The sequence below is a fragment of the Aulonocara stuartgranti genome (genome assembly GCF_965226115.1).
Source record: "Aulonocara stuartgranti genome assembly, chromosome: 11".
Taxonomy (NCBI): Eukaryota; Metazoa; Chordata; class Actinopteri; order Cichliformes; family Cichlidae; genus Aulonocara; species Aulonocara stuartgranti.
The window spans coordinates 17,661,296-17,677,606 of record NC_138947.1 but is presented as its reverse complement, the minus strand read 5'-3'; the positions used below and the strand labels follow the sequence as shown (position 1 = coordinate 17,677,606).

At 42.8% G+C, this 16,311-nt stretch overlaps 2 protein-coding genes across 4 annotated transcripts; one reads left to right on the top strand and one right to left on the bottom strand.

The window, feature by feature from the left end:
• Nucleotides 1-1,286: 1,286 nt before the first annotated feature.
• On the top strand, nt 1,287-12,877 carry LOC309717570 (uncharacterized protein; the record flags this gene model as incomplete). Of its 2 annotated transcripts, XM_082552244.1 has the most annotated exons (6): nt 1,287-1,523; nt 1,630-1,711; nt 1,803-1,865; nt 1,959-2,021; nt 2,138-2,304; nt 12,765-12,877. In XM_082552244.1, the coding sequence occupies exons 1-6, from the start codon at nt 1,508-1,510 to the stop codon at nt 12,875-12,877; spliced, it is 504 nt and encodes a 167-aa protein (XP_082408370.1). In that variant the 5' UTR covers nt 1,287-1,507. The 2 variants fall into 2 exon arrangements, with proteins under 2 accessions (XP_082408370.1, XP_082408369.1); XM_082552243.1 differs by lacking the exon at nt 12,765-12,877 and having other exon boundaries at nt 2,138-3,607.
• A 224-nt stretch (nt 12,878-13,101) lies between these two features.
• On the bottom strand, nt 13,102-14,513 carry LOC309717571 (uncharacterized protein; the record flags this gene model as incomplete). Of its 2 annotated transcripts, none has more annotated exons than XM_082552245.1 (2): nt 14,423-14,513; nt 13,102-13,655 (listed from the first exon to the last, which is right to left on the bottom strand). In XM_082552245.1, exons 1-2 carry the CDS (start codon nt 14,475-14,477, stop codon nt 13,102-13,104), a joined length of 609 nt encoding a protein of 202 aa, XP_082408371.1. In that variant the 5' UTR covers nt 14,478-14,513. The 2 variants fall into 2 exon arrangements, 1 of the variants encoding a protein (XP_082408371.1); XR_014279741.1 differs by lacking the exon at nt 14,423-14,513 and adding an exon at nt 13,735-13,820 and having other exon boundaries at nt 13,595-13,655.
• Nucleotides 14,514-16,311: the final 1,798 nt, after the last annotated feature.

Below are 16,311 nucleotides of genomic sequence, written 5' to 3'. Positions count from 1 at the left end.
GATGGCACCTATCCAAGATGGCGGCCAACTGAACGATGGCACCTATCCAATATGGCGGCCAACCAAACCGGTTTGAGAACCGGTTTGACCGGTTTCGTGCGTGTGCGCATGCGCGTTCAGTAATTCGATGGCACTAGTCCAAGATGGCGGCCAACCAAGCCGATTTGACCAGTTTCGTGTGTGTGTGTGCGCATGCGTGTTCAGGTGTTGAAATACCACAGGGTATCAGAGGGGTTATATGAGTTTATGTGTTTTTAACGGGGTTTTAATTTAATCAAACCATAGGGTTTTTAATTAAACTATTTTTTCACTTAGGTGTATCGCAACATTCAGTTATGCATGTGTTCTTAAAAGCAATTCTTTGTTTCTTGTTTCATTCTTGGCGGAGTGGAAGCTGTTTTGGTTCACAGTGCGCCTTAACAAAGAGGGTGTGCTCTAGTCAAAAGTGTTGGTAATAGTGTTTTAATCACACTAATTTTCTAAATCTGACAATGTCTCAGCTTGCAGTGAGGCATGCATTTTATTTTATAAATGGCACAAATGGGAATTTCTTCTGAATGGGTGATGTCAGCATGTTCACAAGCGTTTCATTTAATCAAACCCCTAGTTTTAATTTAACTAGTTTTTACACATCTACTGGGGTTTCTTTCCAGGGTTGATGCGATCATTTTATTTAAAAATCGGGATTTCGGAATGTTGAACTAAGAGTGAGACAAAGCCAGCCAGCTAGTTTTTAACACAGTAAATGTTACAAATAGCATTCAGCCCTTTAGAAAATAAACGCTACAGTGATACTTCTAAAACACGCTGCACACAATGTCACCTTTTCCCCCAAAGCAGCCAGTATCGCTCTTTTCAAACTAATCGTCTTTTAAATACACTCATTTTGTGATTCTGGTGTCACACCATGCACCGATGCAAGCATTTTATTTATTTAAAAACGGATCAAACGGGCCATTTCTTCTGTAAGTGGTTTCATGGTTTCAGAGTAGTTTTTAACACAACAGATAGTCGCAAATAACATTCAGCCCTTTAGAAAATAAACGCTACAGTGATACTTCTAAAACCAGTCGCCCAGACCCGCTCCAACTTTTCAACAGCTGGCTAATTGTTTGAATTTGTTCAGGATTGTAAAAGCCCACCGCTGGGTATCACTTAGTTGTTGAGAGTACCATGCGAACAAGGGTCCAGCCTATTGTTTAAAGTGGCCAGTATTGGCTCTTTTTGTAATTCCTCGACAAGGTAAATGGGGGGCAGGTGATACCAGTCGGGTGGGGACCCCGCCTATTGTCTGAAGTATCGGCTCCTTTGTAATTCCTTGAGAAGACAAAAGCCCTGTAGGGCCTCATTTAAATTGATTGGAGACATACCTTTCTTTTTGGAAACACCCACCCTATATAAAAAACACGCTCAGAGCCCGATACCCTGAGCCATTTACGCCTCAAGATTCGCTGCAGAGCACACCATTTTCTTTGCGATCATCAACACTAACATCGTTCTTTATAACATGGACATCGTAAACGGTAAGTAAAACAAAACCTATTATTGGATTTTTAAAAAGTGTTATGTTAACATATTATAGGATATTCAAACTATCTTTTTTTCCTAAAACAAAAGCTTAATTTTTAGGAGTTCGGGAGAACGGCCCAGGACCCTTTTCTTTAGAAACGGGCGCTTTTACAGCTGGAACTAGTTCTCTAACAGGCACAAGGTGTGTACAGCATTACTGGATTTTTAAACGTATGTATGTTTTAAACTAGCGATTGTTTTAAATTATGTAATAACGTTTTTGTTTGTTCCAGGGTTAACAAACTGAGCAGGAAAACATTCAGACACCGCTACCACAGAGCCCTACCTTACATCAGGTGTGTATACAACGGGATGTATAGTTGTGTATTTTTTTTTAAAGGGGTTTAAACAATTACAAATGTTCTAAACTGACCGTTTTACACCTACAGAGCCACGCCAGAGAACCGGGTGTGTGGAGAAGCAGGACCATCCCGAATAACGCACACTACAAGGTAAGCATAGGCATATATAAATTAGATAAAAAGAGATAGAGAGGGAGACACGCTTATTCAGTTTGAAATGGGTACATGTATAATATGTTTTAACACATGTCTATCTATCTTCACAGACTGCAGAACAGCACCCCTCCTCATAATGATCAGGACACCATACGATTCCAGACGTTTTTGGAATGTTTAAGCAGTATCGACCTCCCAGAACAACAAAAACCTGGAGCTTTGTGCAACAGTGGAGAGTCAGAACCGATCTTCATCAGCGAACCTGCAACACCCCCGAGTGAGTGGCTACCACGCGATTTCTCTGATGTTTTTGAGTACAGCATGTCAGATTTTGATCTAGTTCATATACCCACCACCCCAGAATGTGTCAGAAATAGCGTTGATTCACACATAGATTTCGAAGAAGACGGCATAACAGACTCTCAAATATCAGCGGCGTATGATGCTTACATAAAGCTTCCAGACGCTCAGCCTGCTGAACAAAGTCATATAGCTTCAATAGCTTCAATAGCTGATAAATTATGTTTGATTGAAGCTAGACTCAATCAATACCACCAAGAAGCACAGGTACAAAGGCAACAGTTTACCAAACTCATAAACAAAGTGTGTAGTACATTAGACAACATCTGCAGCAAAATTTCAAGTCCCTGACTTTTAAAATCCAGACCATGGACCCTCCAAATAAATTATTTAAACATAATAACGGAACCTCCACTCCTGTTAGATGTTTTGACTTAGAGACTTTTATGCAGTGGGCTGAAGAAACAGATAAAAAATTAGACGATATTATAGCTAGACTTAATAGGGTGCCTGCATCAGCCTCATCCGATACACATCCTTGTCAGACTGTTCCTACGTCTGCTATTGCTGATGGGGCTATTGTTGCTAATAATAGTGATAGTACAGCTGGTGTTGCTCGGGCCGTTGCTGTTACTGATGCTAACCATATAGCTTGTGCTGCTGGTGATTTTGCGTCTGATGCACAATCTAGCCGGGTCACCTCTGCTGCAGCTACTGCAGTTGTTATTGAGCCCGTTGTGCAGTCTGGGTCCGGCAGCCGCTCTCAGTCACACATTAGAGAGATACCTAATTTTAATGCTCGCGAATTGCGTGAACGCCTTGATTTTAGGGGTATAAGTCTCGATCATCCAGAACAAGTGCCGGCGCGAGTGCGCGAGTGCTTAGCCAATGTGATAGACAGAGCTGTGGCGGGATCCCAACAGGGCAGTGTTCTAAACGTGGTCCTGCGTGGCCCCTCGCTGGCTTCAGATGTTCAGGCTGTTTTAAACGCTGATGATCGGTATGATCCGGAGCTGTTTCTCGATCAAATTGCACAAGTTATGCAGAGTAATGATGAATCTATCGGTGATGATGAATTAGAGTTTATTGTCACGGTAGCTCAGAACAGTAGTGGCGGGTCTCGCTTAAGACTGGCGCACATACCTTATGATGAGATTCTCTCAAAGAAAGGCAGACATTTATACACACCAAACAACACAAACAACAATTTGTGCTTCTCCCTATGCATAGCACATTCATTAAACTCATCATCCTCTGAGCATGAAAAACTTGCTACAGCTAAACAGATGCATGCTGAAATAGGTCTATGCGACACACAGCAAGTATCATTCTCTGATGTCGGTAAATTTGAGAAGCACTTCAACATTAAGATTGTAATCTATTACCACACAGAAGGGCGTAAACGCCTGGAATGTTTTTACACACATGAAGAGCCAAACCCTAACACGTTGATGATGTATCTCCATAATCAACATTACCACCTGATTTTAAACCCGACCGCTTTTTTGGGGGGATCCTATGTGTGTAATTTCTGTTACAGTATATATAATACACCATTACAGCACAGCTGTAAACATAGATGTAACACATGTTACACACTCTGTCAACATCACAGGGGACCCACAGTGAAATGCAGCGACTGTAACCGCATCTGCAAATCACAACACTGTTACCAACAACACAAATTACCTGAATTAAAACACAACATGATCCCCTGTGATAATATGAAACATTGCATGCACTGTGGCACCACATATAGAGAATCCAAGAAATTGCCACACAAATGTGCGCAGCCTAGATGCGAGCACTGCCGCGAACCTAAATTAGCAGGAGACTCCGACCATCAGTGTTTCATACAGCCTGTTGAAAAACAGAAGCCTAACGATAAATACATTTTATATGATTTTGAGACGCGGTACCACAACGGTAAACACGAGGCTAACTTTGTGTGTGCGTCTGATCTGAAGGGCAATAAGTTCACATTTAATACATTAAAGTGTGTGGAGGCGTTTGTGCAGCATTACAGACGCCCAAGGTTTCGTGGGTACACTTTCATAGCACATAATGCATCTGGCTTTGATAACTACATACTCCTCGAGTACTTTGTCAGACAGAGCATAACACCTAGTGTCATAATGAGCGGCAGCCGTGTGATTTTAATGCATGACAGGGACTATGACCAGCGGTGGATTGATTCGTTCAGCTTTTTGCCCATGGGCCTTGCCAAAATACCCTCTGCTTTAGGTTTTCAAGACCTGCAGAAGGGCCATTTCCCACACAGGTTTAATACGAGGGATAATGAGCGTTATGTGGGCCCGTACCCAGACCCCTCCTTCTACGGCTATGAGCACATGTCTGAAAGCGATAAGGTGCGATTCATGGAATGGTACCAGGTTGCCTCACAGAATCCCTTTGATTTTCAGGCTGAACTCAGGCGTTACTGTGTTAACGATGTTGATGTCCTGCGTAAAGCATGCATCATTTATCGTGACACGCTACTGGGTTGTACTCAAGTTGATCCATTCATGTATACCACCCTGGCTGCATTTAGTATGGGTGTGTATAAAACGCTGTTTCTGCCTAGAGACGCGCTCGCTCTCACGTATGAAGGGGCATACGTTGAGCAGAACAAGACGTTTTCTAACGTCTCTATTGAATGGCTTCAATATGTGTCCCACACCACCAACAAAGTGGTAAAACATGCTCTCAGAGGAGGCGAACAGAGGGTTGGACCGTATTTTGTGGACGGTTTTGACCCCACAAGTAATACAGCTTATGAATTTGCAGGATGTTTTCACCACGGTTGTGTTAAATGCTACCCCGAGAGTGAAGTTAATCCTGTCAGCAAAGCATCCTATGGACTGCTGCATCGCATGTTTTGTGACAAAGTTGATGCACTGAGATCACAACACAGTGTGAGCGTAATAGTGATGTGGGAGTGTGAATGGGCTGCCTTGAAGCAGACAGACCCTGCAGTTGTGGCTTTCATGCATACGTACAGAAAGCCAGAACGCCTGAATCCCCGAGACGCCCTTTTTGGCGGTCGCACAAATGCTCTAAAGCTGTACCACAAGACTGCTTGTGATGAAAAAATATTTTACTACGACTTCACCAGTCTCTATCCCACAGTGCAGTCTAAAAAAGACTATCCTGTAGGACACCCTCAAGTCATTTACACCAACTTTGACAAGCTAGAAAATTATTTCGGGTTTGTTAAATGCACAGTGCTCCCACCTAAGGGTCTTTTTCACCCCGTCCTACCCTACAGATGCCATGGAAAACTGATGTTTCCACTCTGCAGCATGTGTGCTGAAGACCAGAACCAGCATACTGCATGCGGGCACAGTGACAGTGAGCGGGTGTTGAAAGGCACATGGGTCTCATTTGAGCTTGAAAAAGCTGTTGAGAAGGGATACAGGGTTCTTGCTGTTGATGAGGTGTGGCATTTCCCCAATAAGACCGACACATTGTTTAAAGACTATGTGAAAACCTTCCTAAAACTCAAACAGGAGGCCTCGGGGTATCCTGAACATGTGAACACACCTGACGAACAGCAGAAGTACATAGACGAGTATTATGAGAAGGAGGGAATAATGCTAGACCCATCCAAGATTTGTGTAAATAAAGCTGTTCGTAACTGTAACAAGCTGTTGTTAAACTCGTTATGGGGTCGTTTCAGCATGAGGTCAAACATGGCATCATCTGAGCTCATTACAGACCCTTCCAGATTTAGCCAGCTAATGTTTAGCGACCAGTACGACGTGCGTCAGTTTTGTTTCATCTCTGACGACGTCGCAATGGTGCAGTGGCGCCACGCTGATGGTAGAGCTTCCCGTGTGAAGGACGTTAATGTCTTTGTCGGGGCCATGACCACTGCACACGCCAGACTCATGCTGTATGATTTGCTAGACAACTTGCAGCAGCGCGTGCTGTATTGTGACACGGACAGTGTCATTTTCACGGCACGCCCTGGCGAGTGGATGCCTCCTCTAGGTCCGTTTCTGGGGGATCTCACAAGTGAATTAGATTGTGGAGAGGATGGTGTGGAGGATTACATAGCGGAATTTGTTTCCGGTGGGCCAAAATGTTATGCGTATCACACATCGCTGGGCAAGACCCAGGTCAAATGTAAAGGCGTCACACTGAATGCATTAAACTCGAAAGTTGTCACCCACGACTCCTTGAAAGGTTTAGTCCGCAAGTTTGTAGCCAATCAGACATCAGACGCACACCTAGTTGCCGTGTCTGATAGCATCAGACGCGATAAAAAGAAGCTTCATTTGAAGAATGAAACCATTGTGAAAAAAGTTAAAGTTGTTTACAATAAGCGCCGTGTGCTCCCAGACTTCACAACCCTTCCTTATGGATTTTAAATTAGAACAGGGGTTTGACGCCCGGTTGCAGCATCCGTTCAGCATGGTGGTCAGCGGTCCCAGTAACTGTGGCAAGACTTTTTTTGTTAAAAACATAATTGAAAACTCTTCCAGGATTATATCATGCAGCATTGATAACATTGTGTATATATACTCATGCTGGCAGACACTATATGACCAGCTTCTTAAGATAAGAAACATAAACTTTGTTAACGGTATACCCGAATCTCTTGCTGATGACACCCTTCTGCCTGCAGAAAAGAACAATTTGTTAATTATAGACGATGTGATGAACGATGCAGCTAACAATTTAGAAGTACAAAATGTGTTCACAAAGTATGTGCATCATAGGAATTTGAGTTGTATATATCTAGTTCAGAATTTGTTTATTCAGGGAAAATCCAGTAGAACCATTTCCTTGAACACTAATTACCTAATATTGTTTAAAAATCCGAGAGATAAATATCAGGTTATGCTTTTAGCCAGGCAAATGTTTCCGGGTAATACTAAATATTTTATAGAAGCGTTTAATGATGCCACATCGACAACATACGGGTATCTTTTAATAGACTATAAAGCTAAGACCCCGGACTATTTAAGACTCAGAACAAATTTACTGTCAGACCGTCCGGTTGTTTACATTCCAAAACAAAAATCAGCAAAGAGGTGAGAGGATGTCATCACGCATGCGGAGGAATCTGTCTCTGTTGGAGATGATATACAGGGCTCCTCCTACTCTACGCAGAGTTATTATTAGTAATTCAAACTTAGATTTTATCAATGCATTGTGTGAGATAGCCTTTAATGTATTGCATGGTAACATTCCACTGACCAATCAGCAGTACAAACAGCTAAAAAAGAAAAAAACAATAATCAGACTGATTGCAGACAAAAAAATAAAATCTTTGAAAAAGAGAAAGACAATCAACCAATCTGGAGGGTTTTTACTGCCGTTATTAGGGGCTGCAATCCCTTTCATAACCAGTCTGATAGCAAACAGGTGAAAATGGAACATGTGCAAAAGATGTTTTTGGTACCCCAACACCAGTTGGACTTAATAAAGCAACAGCAGCAGCAGCAGCAAACAGGCACCATCAGACAACAGTCTCAGAACGAGTTGGACAAGGAGATGTTACAAGTGTTACAAGATTCTGACATAGATGTGTATGAGAAGGCTAAAAAATACAGCGATATTCTCCAAAGATACCTCACCCTTGTGAGACAAGGTGCCCGTGAAAAGAATGTACTGTCTTTATCATTACCTGAACAATTTAACAGGGATGTGCAACCCCAGTCGGCGGACACATTGCCTGTTCATGGTGATGCCGGGGTGCGGGATCTTGTTGCGGAGAATGTTTTAACACACATACCTAAAAGGAGTAGGAGGAATGCAGAACTTATTCTATCAGCGGTGAACCGTTCGCCACACTTGATCTCTTACAATGACAAAGGCGAAATTGTTGTTGATAAACAAACCATCCCTGGTTCACACATTTATGATCTAATTAAAGCCGTCACAACCACACACACACCTTCTGAGGGTTTGAGACCTATCGGTTGGACAGAGTTTTTAAAAGCTTTCTCAGATTTAAACATACCGTTATCAGCCATATCTAACACAGGCATACGTAAGACCGTCGCCTTGTATAAAACCGATCACACACTGTCTGAAGACCATGGTTTTTTAAAACACACACCAAAAAAGAACACCCCCGGTGGACCGCTGCGACATAGTACACTAAAAAAAATAAAGAATAAAAAAAACAAAATAAAGGGGGGTCCTGTAGAGTGGTTGGATTTTTGAATTCAGGTTTTTTTTCTTATTGCAGAAATTGTTTTTCTGCTAAAAATATTTGCTGTTTGGTGTTTTTCTACTGTTGTGTTTTTTTTCACTTATTGCTGCTAAATTGTTTTGTTTTATTTTCTTTTATTACTGTTAAATATTTTATGTCTTTTATTACTGGTTAATGTTTGATTTCTTTTATGTTTAAACAAAGTATGTTATGAATCTATATATATATATACGAGATTTGATAATAAATACCATTGACTCGATTAAATCATGCTCTCATGTTGTTTTTATTATTATTCTCATTAGTACATATCAGTATCCACATTGCACACACACATAATCACTGCATACAGCAACAGGTTGTATGTTGTTGACAAATCGACACACCATAGCATCATTACAAATTAAATCAGACCCATACATGTTAAGCAGGCGGGCATAAGATACACCATTTTGCATATGATATAAAAAAAATACACAATGTTGACCGCATGTGATGGAGAAGTCGTTCTGCACTTGTTTTCCTGAATATAAAACAGTGGAGCCGTTTTTTAGAAGAAACATCTTTATTGCTGGGGGAAAACTGTCTAACGAGTGACCAAAACTATCAAAAAAATAACCGCGTCTGTCTCTCGAAATATAAACAGCAAGCCAATGTTCCCCTGGCATCGTAGAAGGGTGGGTGTTTACAATACACATAGCAGGGAGTCTTTGAAGCCGTTCAGTGGTTAGTTGATCATAGGCTAACACGCCTAGGAAATGTGTGTTTTTATTGATAATGCCGCCGACCACGGCTGATAGTTCTATAGTGTTCATGACCGTTTTTGTCTCAATAGTAGTCCAAGAGCACCTGTCTCATGTTAGATATTTCAATGACTGAATCAAATACAGAATAACACAAGAGGTTCACTGTACGGGGTAGTGGATTTCTGAAACGGGTTTCCAATCTCACGTTCCCAGTTTTAATTAACGACACATTCCCTGAATGTCCTTCGTCAGCTTCCAGATTGAAACAGAATAAAGTGTAGCCGTTACCAAAGTCGTCACGTGTTATGGCCAACGATCTGTCCTTTAAATGTCTCCCTGTGGTTTGTATCAGCTGGTAAAATTCTCTGATATAGTGTTTTCTCTGGAAATTTGGCTGGAATGGTTTAGCAGGATAAGCCTGACTATCAGCATATAAAGACATAAATTCTATATCGCAGTTTTCAAAATGAAATGGATTACGCTGGTAGGAGCCTGTGTATGCTTCATTGTCTATGAATGCAATGATGACAAATTTAGGTATCCTACCCATAAATAAATTGTCATTTGTTGATATTCTAGCCCCTGCAGGTATGGAGAAGGTCTTTAAAGATACTCTGTCTACCGTGTATTTTGCGTTTGCATGGTGCAATGCCTTGCTGTGTGCAAGTCTGACGCTAGGTGATACACTAACTTTCTTGACAAAGAGACTGGCTGAGACAATTTTAACTCTGTATGCATTGGCATCCGCTGTCATGAGAGCAAATTCGTCTTTAGAGCGCACAAATTTCAGCGACAGGTCGATTCCATTAAGTAACAGTTTTTCTTGAAAAAACAGGTCTGCATGTACTGGTGCAATCAATTCAACAATACTACTATTTGCTGTGTAGCCACCTCTGGTCATCAGACCCTGGTTCTCTCCTTCTATAGATGTGTCATTCATGTGTGATGCTGTATCCTTACAGAATAACCCGGTGCTGAACTGTGTGTCTAAAGTGTCCTTATTATAATTGATAAGACATTCTATCACACCTCTGTATGGATATGTATTGGATGATTGACTAATGAGCCGGTCTCCCAAATTAATATCGACTTGACTAAATATGCTGCATCCAGGATAATTAATAAATCCTACATTAGCGTCCCTAGCCAGGTTTGAGCCATCAGCGTTTGTGATTCTCACCCGTGTGTAGATATATGAGTCATTTAGATCCAGGTAATCTTCACCCGACGATGAGATGTAAAACTCGATCGGCCCTCCATCAGTGATTGCAGATACAGGTGGGATTTCAATAAATGTACTTTTCTCAATGCTAGTCTGTGTGTATGGGACAGTAAAAAGATCGAGCTCTGTTTTTACACATTCTCCAGAATGACTGTGTAACAGTGCCATTTAGAATATGTCAAGCGCTGCAGTTTTTGAACGAGTGGTTCTGGGTCTCTTCACTCTGCGTGACGGTGTCCGTTTGGTGGCTCTCCTGCTAGGTTTTGTGGTTTTACGCTTTTTAGACAACGGCTGCCCTGGGGGTGGGGTCTTAGATGGTTTGGGCGTATACACATACAAGCCGTTACCGTCCTGCTTAGTGGTTGAGGGTCTGGTTATGTTGGTTATGACATCAGACACTATGCCCGATGCGGCTGTTTTTAGGTGTGGTTTGACTATGCTGACTCCTTTTTTAAACAGCGGTACTGCAAATCTAAACAAGCTACGGAACAACCCACCCAGACCTGTCCCATATTGTGTACTGGTCCCAACATACCCTCCGAGCTCTCCACCAGCCTGTGATAAGTAGTATTTTACATATTTTGAGTCATCAGAGTTGTAGACGGCCATCCTTTTTTTTTCAAAAATGCTGTGTTATCGGTCGGAAGTGTAACTTGACAAACACTTTGCCGTATAAAAAGGGTATGTGTTGATTTCGATCGTCTTTCAAATCAATTTCTATGTCGTCGATTAATGTCTTTGACACAGGTGTGTAGTGTGGGCTGTCAAATTGTAGAATAGGCAACCGGCGGTCATCGTCTGTAATATTTATAGCTCTTAATAGCCTCGCGTGGGCGTCACCCACAAGCTGGTAATCAACGATATCTGCATAAATAAAGATGTTATATTTTCCCCCGTATATGTCTGCGGGGTGCGGGGCATATGTGTTTTTATAATGAAGTGCAAACGGTTCTCCTGTTTTGAATCCTAGGATTTCCGCCAGTCTCCCTCTAAATGTGAGAATAGTCCCCCTAGGCCCCATAACACAGGCATGGTTACTAACGGCGTTGTACTGCATTTTAATGTCTCCAGTGGCTTGGTGCTGTTGACATTTAAAATTAAATTCTTTTATTATCTGTTCCACAGATGCATAATGGCCCACAGACAGTTCGATCATGGTTATGGCTATGGTTCCATCTTTGACGGGGTCATGAATTTCCACTTCCGAATCTGATTGTGGAAAAGTCCGCCATATGCGTGGGTACTGTATCTCTATAACAGCGACCTCATATGGCTGATCCAAAACAATAGGTTTTGCTAGCTTTGTTCTAAAATTAGATATCTTATTACCTGGGTAAACATGTGATGAAGCATTCGAGAAGAGGCTTACATAGAAGCCTGCATTGTTGTTCTTTTTATTCATGCTTTCTCAGTCTATGCTCAGTGTTGAATGAATGTGTGTAGAGCTGCGTCATCTGAGTTAATTACGCCTCAACGATGTCTTTTTCTGGAATCCACGAATTAAAGCTGTTGGGCCATCCTAGCCATTTCACTAGCACCTGCTTTTTCCGACCCACTTTTTTTCTAGCCAATATGTTTTCAATTTTAAATGTTTTGTTTTCATCAACAACCACACGTTGTATCTCAGGCTCATAAAATGAACCTTTCAATACCTCTCCTGCTAGATCCACTAGTCTGTACACTGGGGGCAGTCTCCCTATACGTTCCTTGACTGTGAAAATCTCATCGGTGTAGGTCTGCTCGTATCCTTTTCGAAACTTTCCTCTCAGTTTTGATATTCGTACAGTGTCACCGATATTAAATTTAAAGCGCAGTTCCCTCTGAGGCCTCGTTTTGTACAGCGCGTTGAAGACCGACTTCTCATTATCCTTATTCACCTCTGCCGGAGCCATTTGGATAGATCTGTGATAAGCATTGTTATATGCTTGTGTGAGATCTGGTATGATATCTACATATCTCCGGGAGTTGGCTGATGTTAAGTACTTCCACATTCTACCCTTGAAGCTACGATTGAATCTCTCGACAATACTGCATTTAACCTCGCTAGCTGTTGAGAAATGCTTGATATTATATCGCTTCATTAGCTGTTTAAAGGTTGCATTATAAAACTCTTTGCCTTCATCTGTTTGTAGTTTCACAGGGATCCTACCCTCACTAAGTATATCTTCAAAAGCAGCTGATACAACAGACCCTGTCTTGTTTGTTAGGCATCTAACCCATGCGTATTTTGAGAATACATCTATACATGTTAGCAGATATCTCACATTATCATTATCTGTCACATATTCACACATGTCAACCAGATCGGCTTGAAACTGTTTGTCGACCCCTGTCACCAATACTCTATTTCTGGGGAAATGGATCCTCGCAGGTTTATGGAGTGTGTAGGTGTCGTCTTGTTCTAAATAATGTTTGACCTGAGATAGTGGAGGTGTTACACCTGATGCCTCCCCTGCCGCTATACGTAGCTTATTTAAACTGGCTAACCCCGCAGGATGGGCTGGATCGTGATATATTTTATGCAATGTGCTTTCCATGATTTACAAACCACAAATGACTATGATGTTGATGTTAACAAGTCTTTTTATTTAATTTTCACAAAGACACAATCACAGACAATGGATACTTGGACACCCCACATTAAACCAGATGTAACCCAGCCCAGTAGTTTCCAATCATGCGGAGCATGGCTGGTTTAACACGGCGGGCGCAAGTACTTGCATCTAGCAGGTGCCCAATGTTGTCATTAATGGCGCATACTATATATCGCTCTGATCTCAGTTCACACATGATGTGTTCTGCAACTCTGCGGATTTGTGTTCCAGACCCATCTGCAGTGGATGAGCGTACAAACAGCCGGATGGCAGGGATGAATCGCTCAGTCTGGAGCCTTATCATCACATCATCATAGTAGGTGTCGAAGAAATACTCAGACAATTCCTGCAAGCAGCTGTGTTGCACCTGACTGGGGTGGCCTGTTTGGCATCCGTAACATGTCTCTTGTATAAACTCATTCAAAGCCAACATTAACAGGTGGAGAGTTGCGAGTTTGATGTCGATTACAGTTTCATCCCACAGGTCTGATATGAGGGGGTCCTGCGAGCATTGTGGTGAGGGTGGTGGAGTCTGGAGGGTCGGGATTAGCAGCTCTGTTGATGGTGACTCCAACAGGTCCCACGAGGGCGTGTCATTCTCTGTAAAATGAAAACCACAAGCTCTTAATTTGTCACATAGATACACACTCAACCCCACACACCCGCACATTAAACCTACCAGTTTATTGTTTAGCTGTCGGAAGGTCTTATGATTTTAGGTTTACACAGGGTACCAGGCAAACCAGTCTTCGGACAACTCGCCAGATCGTCAAAAACAAGGCGCTTTCTAATACTCTCGTACGCAGTGTTGAGTCTGTCCTTCTTGATCGCGTCATCAATCTGGCTAAACAGACGCGACAAACCTCTCCAGTCGCACCACTGTATAAAAAACAAGTCCTTAAACCATCTTGTGCGCTCTTCGAGGTTTAGAGGGTATGGATTTAACCTCCAGTTTTCAAGCCCTCTGGAAGCAATAAGACTATCCCTGTCATCACATACACTGAGAAAAATAAAGTCGTCGGGGTTGCGATTGAAACGATCAGCCTCAACCCTGTAAAGCTCAGGGCCTGATGCACTGTTCCACTGGGAAACATACAGCAGCTCTGGGAAACCCACATTGTCCAGGTCCGCACACACTACGGTGCGGAAGAGCTTCCAGTTTTTAGTAGACATGACTTGGGCTTCCCCCCAAAACAATCCCTCACCACAATCTACACTAAGCACAACTGTCCCTTCGGTATATTTAATGGCATACACATACCCTTCGACGCCTCGATATTCTAACTTGAATACAGTTCCATCTGCGGCGTTTCCACAGCGTTGCTTTTTACGTTGAGGACCCCGACTGCATACTCCTGAAGACATACCTAGAGTGCCTATGGCATGGGCGATGTCCTGGCTGGGTGTCATTCCGAGCTCCATAGGTCGATGCGTCGGGGATCCTTAGCGAGCGCGATGTGTCGGTGCTCTAGGTCGATGCGTCTGGTATCCTTAGCGCAATGTGTCGGTGCTCTAGGTCGATGCGTCGGGGATCCTTAGCGCAATGTGTCGGTGCTCTAGGTCGATGCGTCGGGGATCCTTAGCGCAATGTGTCGGTGCTCTAGGTCGATGCGTCGGGGATCCTTAGCGCGATGTGTCGGTGCTCCTCAGACCGTGGCGGTGATGCTCTTAGAATGTGAAAGGATCGCTTTTATACCCATACAACCTAGCACATCCCACTAGGAGGAGTCGTTCCCGCCCAGAGGGTAAGAACACCTGAACACGCATGCGCACACACACACGAAACTGGTCAAATCGGTTTGGCTGGCCGCCATCTTGGACTAGTGCCATCGAATTACTGAACGCGCATGCGCACACGCACGAAACCGGTCAAACCGGTTCTCAAACCGGTTTGGTTGGCCGCCATCTTGGATAGGTGCCATCGTTCAGTTGGCCGCCATCTTGGATAGGTGCCATCGTATTACTACTATTTCATCTTATTCAACCAGGATTATAGTCATGCCACTAGGTGGCGCTCTAACCATTATTGACAAATAGCATAACAAACATTTCCAAGCTCGAGTCTCATCACACCTGCGACCTTTGGGAGAGATTGGACATTGTGTTTTTTAGTGACAGCAGATTACTGCTTTTTGCGAGTGATTGAAACTCTACGTGCCGCCATGACCACCCCGTTTCCCTGAACGGAAAAAGCTTCGCAATTTAACATCACAAAGGTCTTTAGATTCTACACACTGAAGAATGCTTCAATATGATGAAATCCCTTGGAGGAGTTCGTCAAAGTATGAGGCCTGAAAAGGGGGGAAAATGTCATCAAAATTACACATTAATTTTAAAATGGCTGACTTCCTGTTGGATTTGGGATATTGCTCCAAGAGACTTTTTTGTACATCTTGATATCTTACACAAGCTTACCAAGTGTCAGACTCATAGATGAAACACAGAGCAGGGGCTGATGTTTTGAAATATTGTAGGGGGCGCTGTGGAGCCATTTCGCGCTATTCAATGAAAATGATCACATGCCAACAAAGCGTTCATCCATTTGGAGGTGTGTGCCAAATTTCAAGCCTCTATAAACTTTCCAAGCCCCTCAAAAGCCACTTCATCTTTCATGGTGAACCGCGTTACCACCAGGGTGCGCCGTTCAGTTTAAAGTCACAATTTTTGCACTGAAGCATCACGAGGGACTGATGTTGATATTCACCGCTTTTGAGGTGGCCACGATGAACCTGTGAAAATCAGTACAACAAAATTAAAGCCATGACATTTCCTGTTGCCACTAGGTGGCGCTGTCCGTATTTCCGACAATGGGCACATCAATCTGTTCAGGGCGGGTCTGACATCATGCCTGTAAAGTCTGGTACTGATCAGACTGGATTTCATTGAGTTATACTAATTTGTTTCTTCATGGCGTGACATCAAAGTTCGCCATGCTGCTGGGGTCACACCCTTTTGCGAAAAGTCACAGTTTTCACTGTAACCCAAGACCAACTCCTTAAGGCTTTCCTGGAGAAATTTGAGGCTGCAGATGTCACCCATAACAATACTGTACCCCAAAGTGTAAAACATGACATTTCCTGTTCCCACTAGGTGGCGCTGTACCTGGTGTCAAATATGGCAGTTGAAATATGTTCAGGGGTGGAGCCTTATCATATGTGTTCACTTTGGTCAAGGTCAGAAAATGTATGACAAAATGAGAGGCAATAAGATTTTCATGGCGAGTCATCGAAATTCGCCATGGCGCCACGGCCTCATA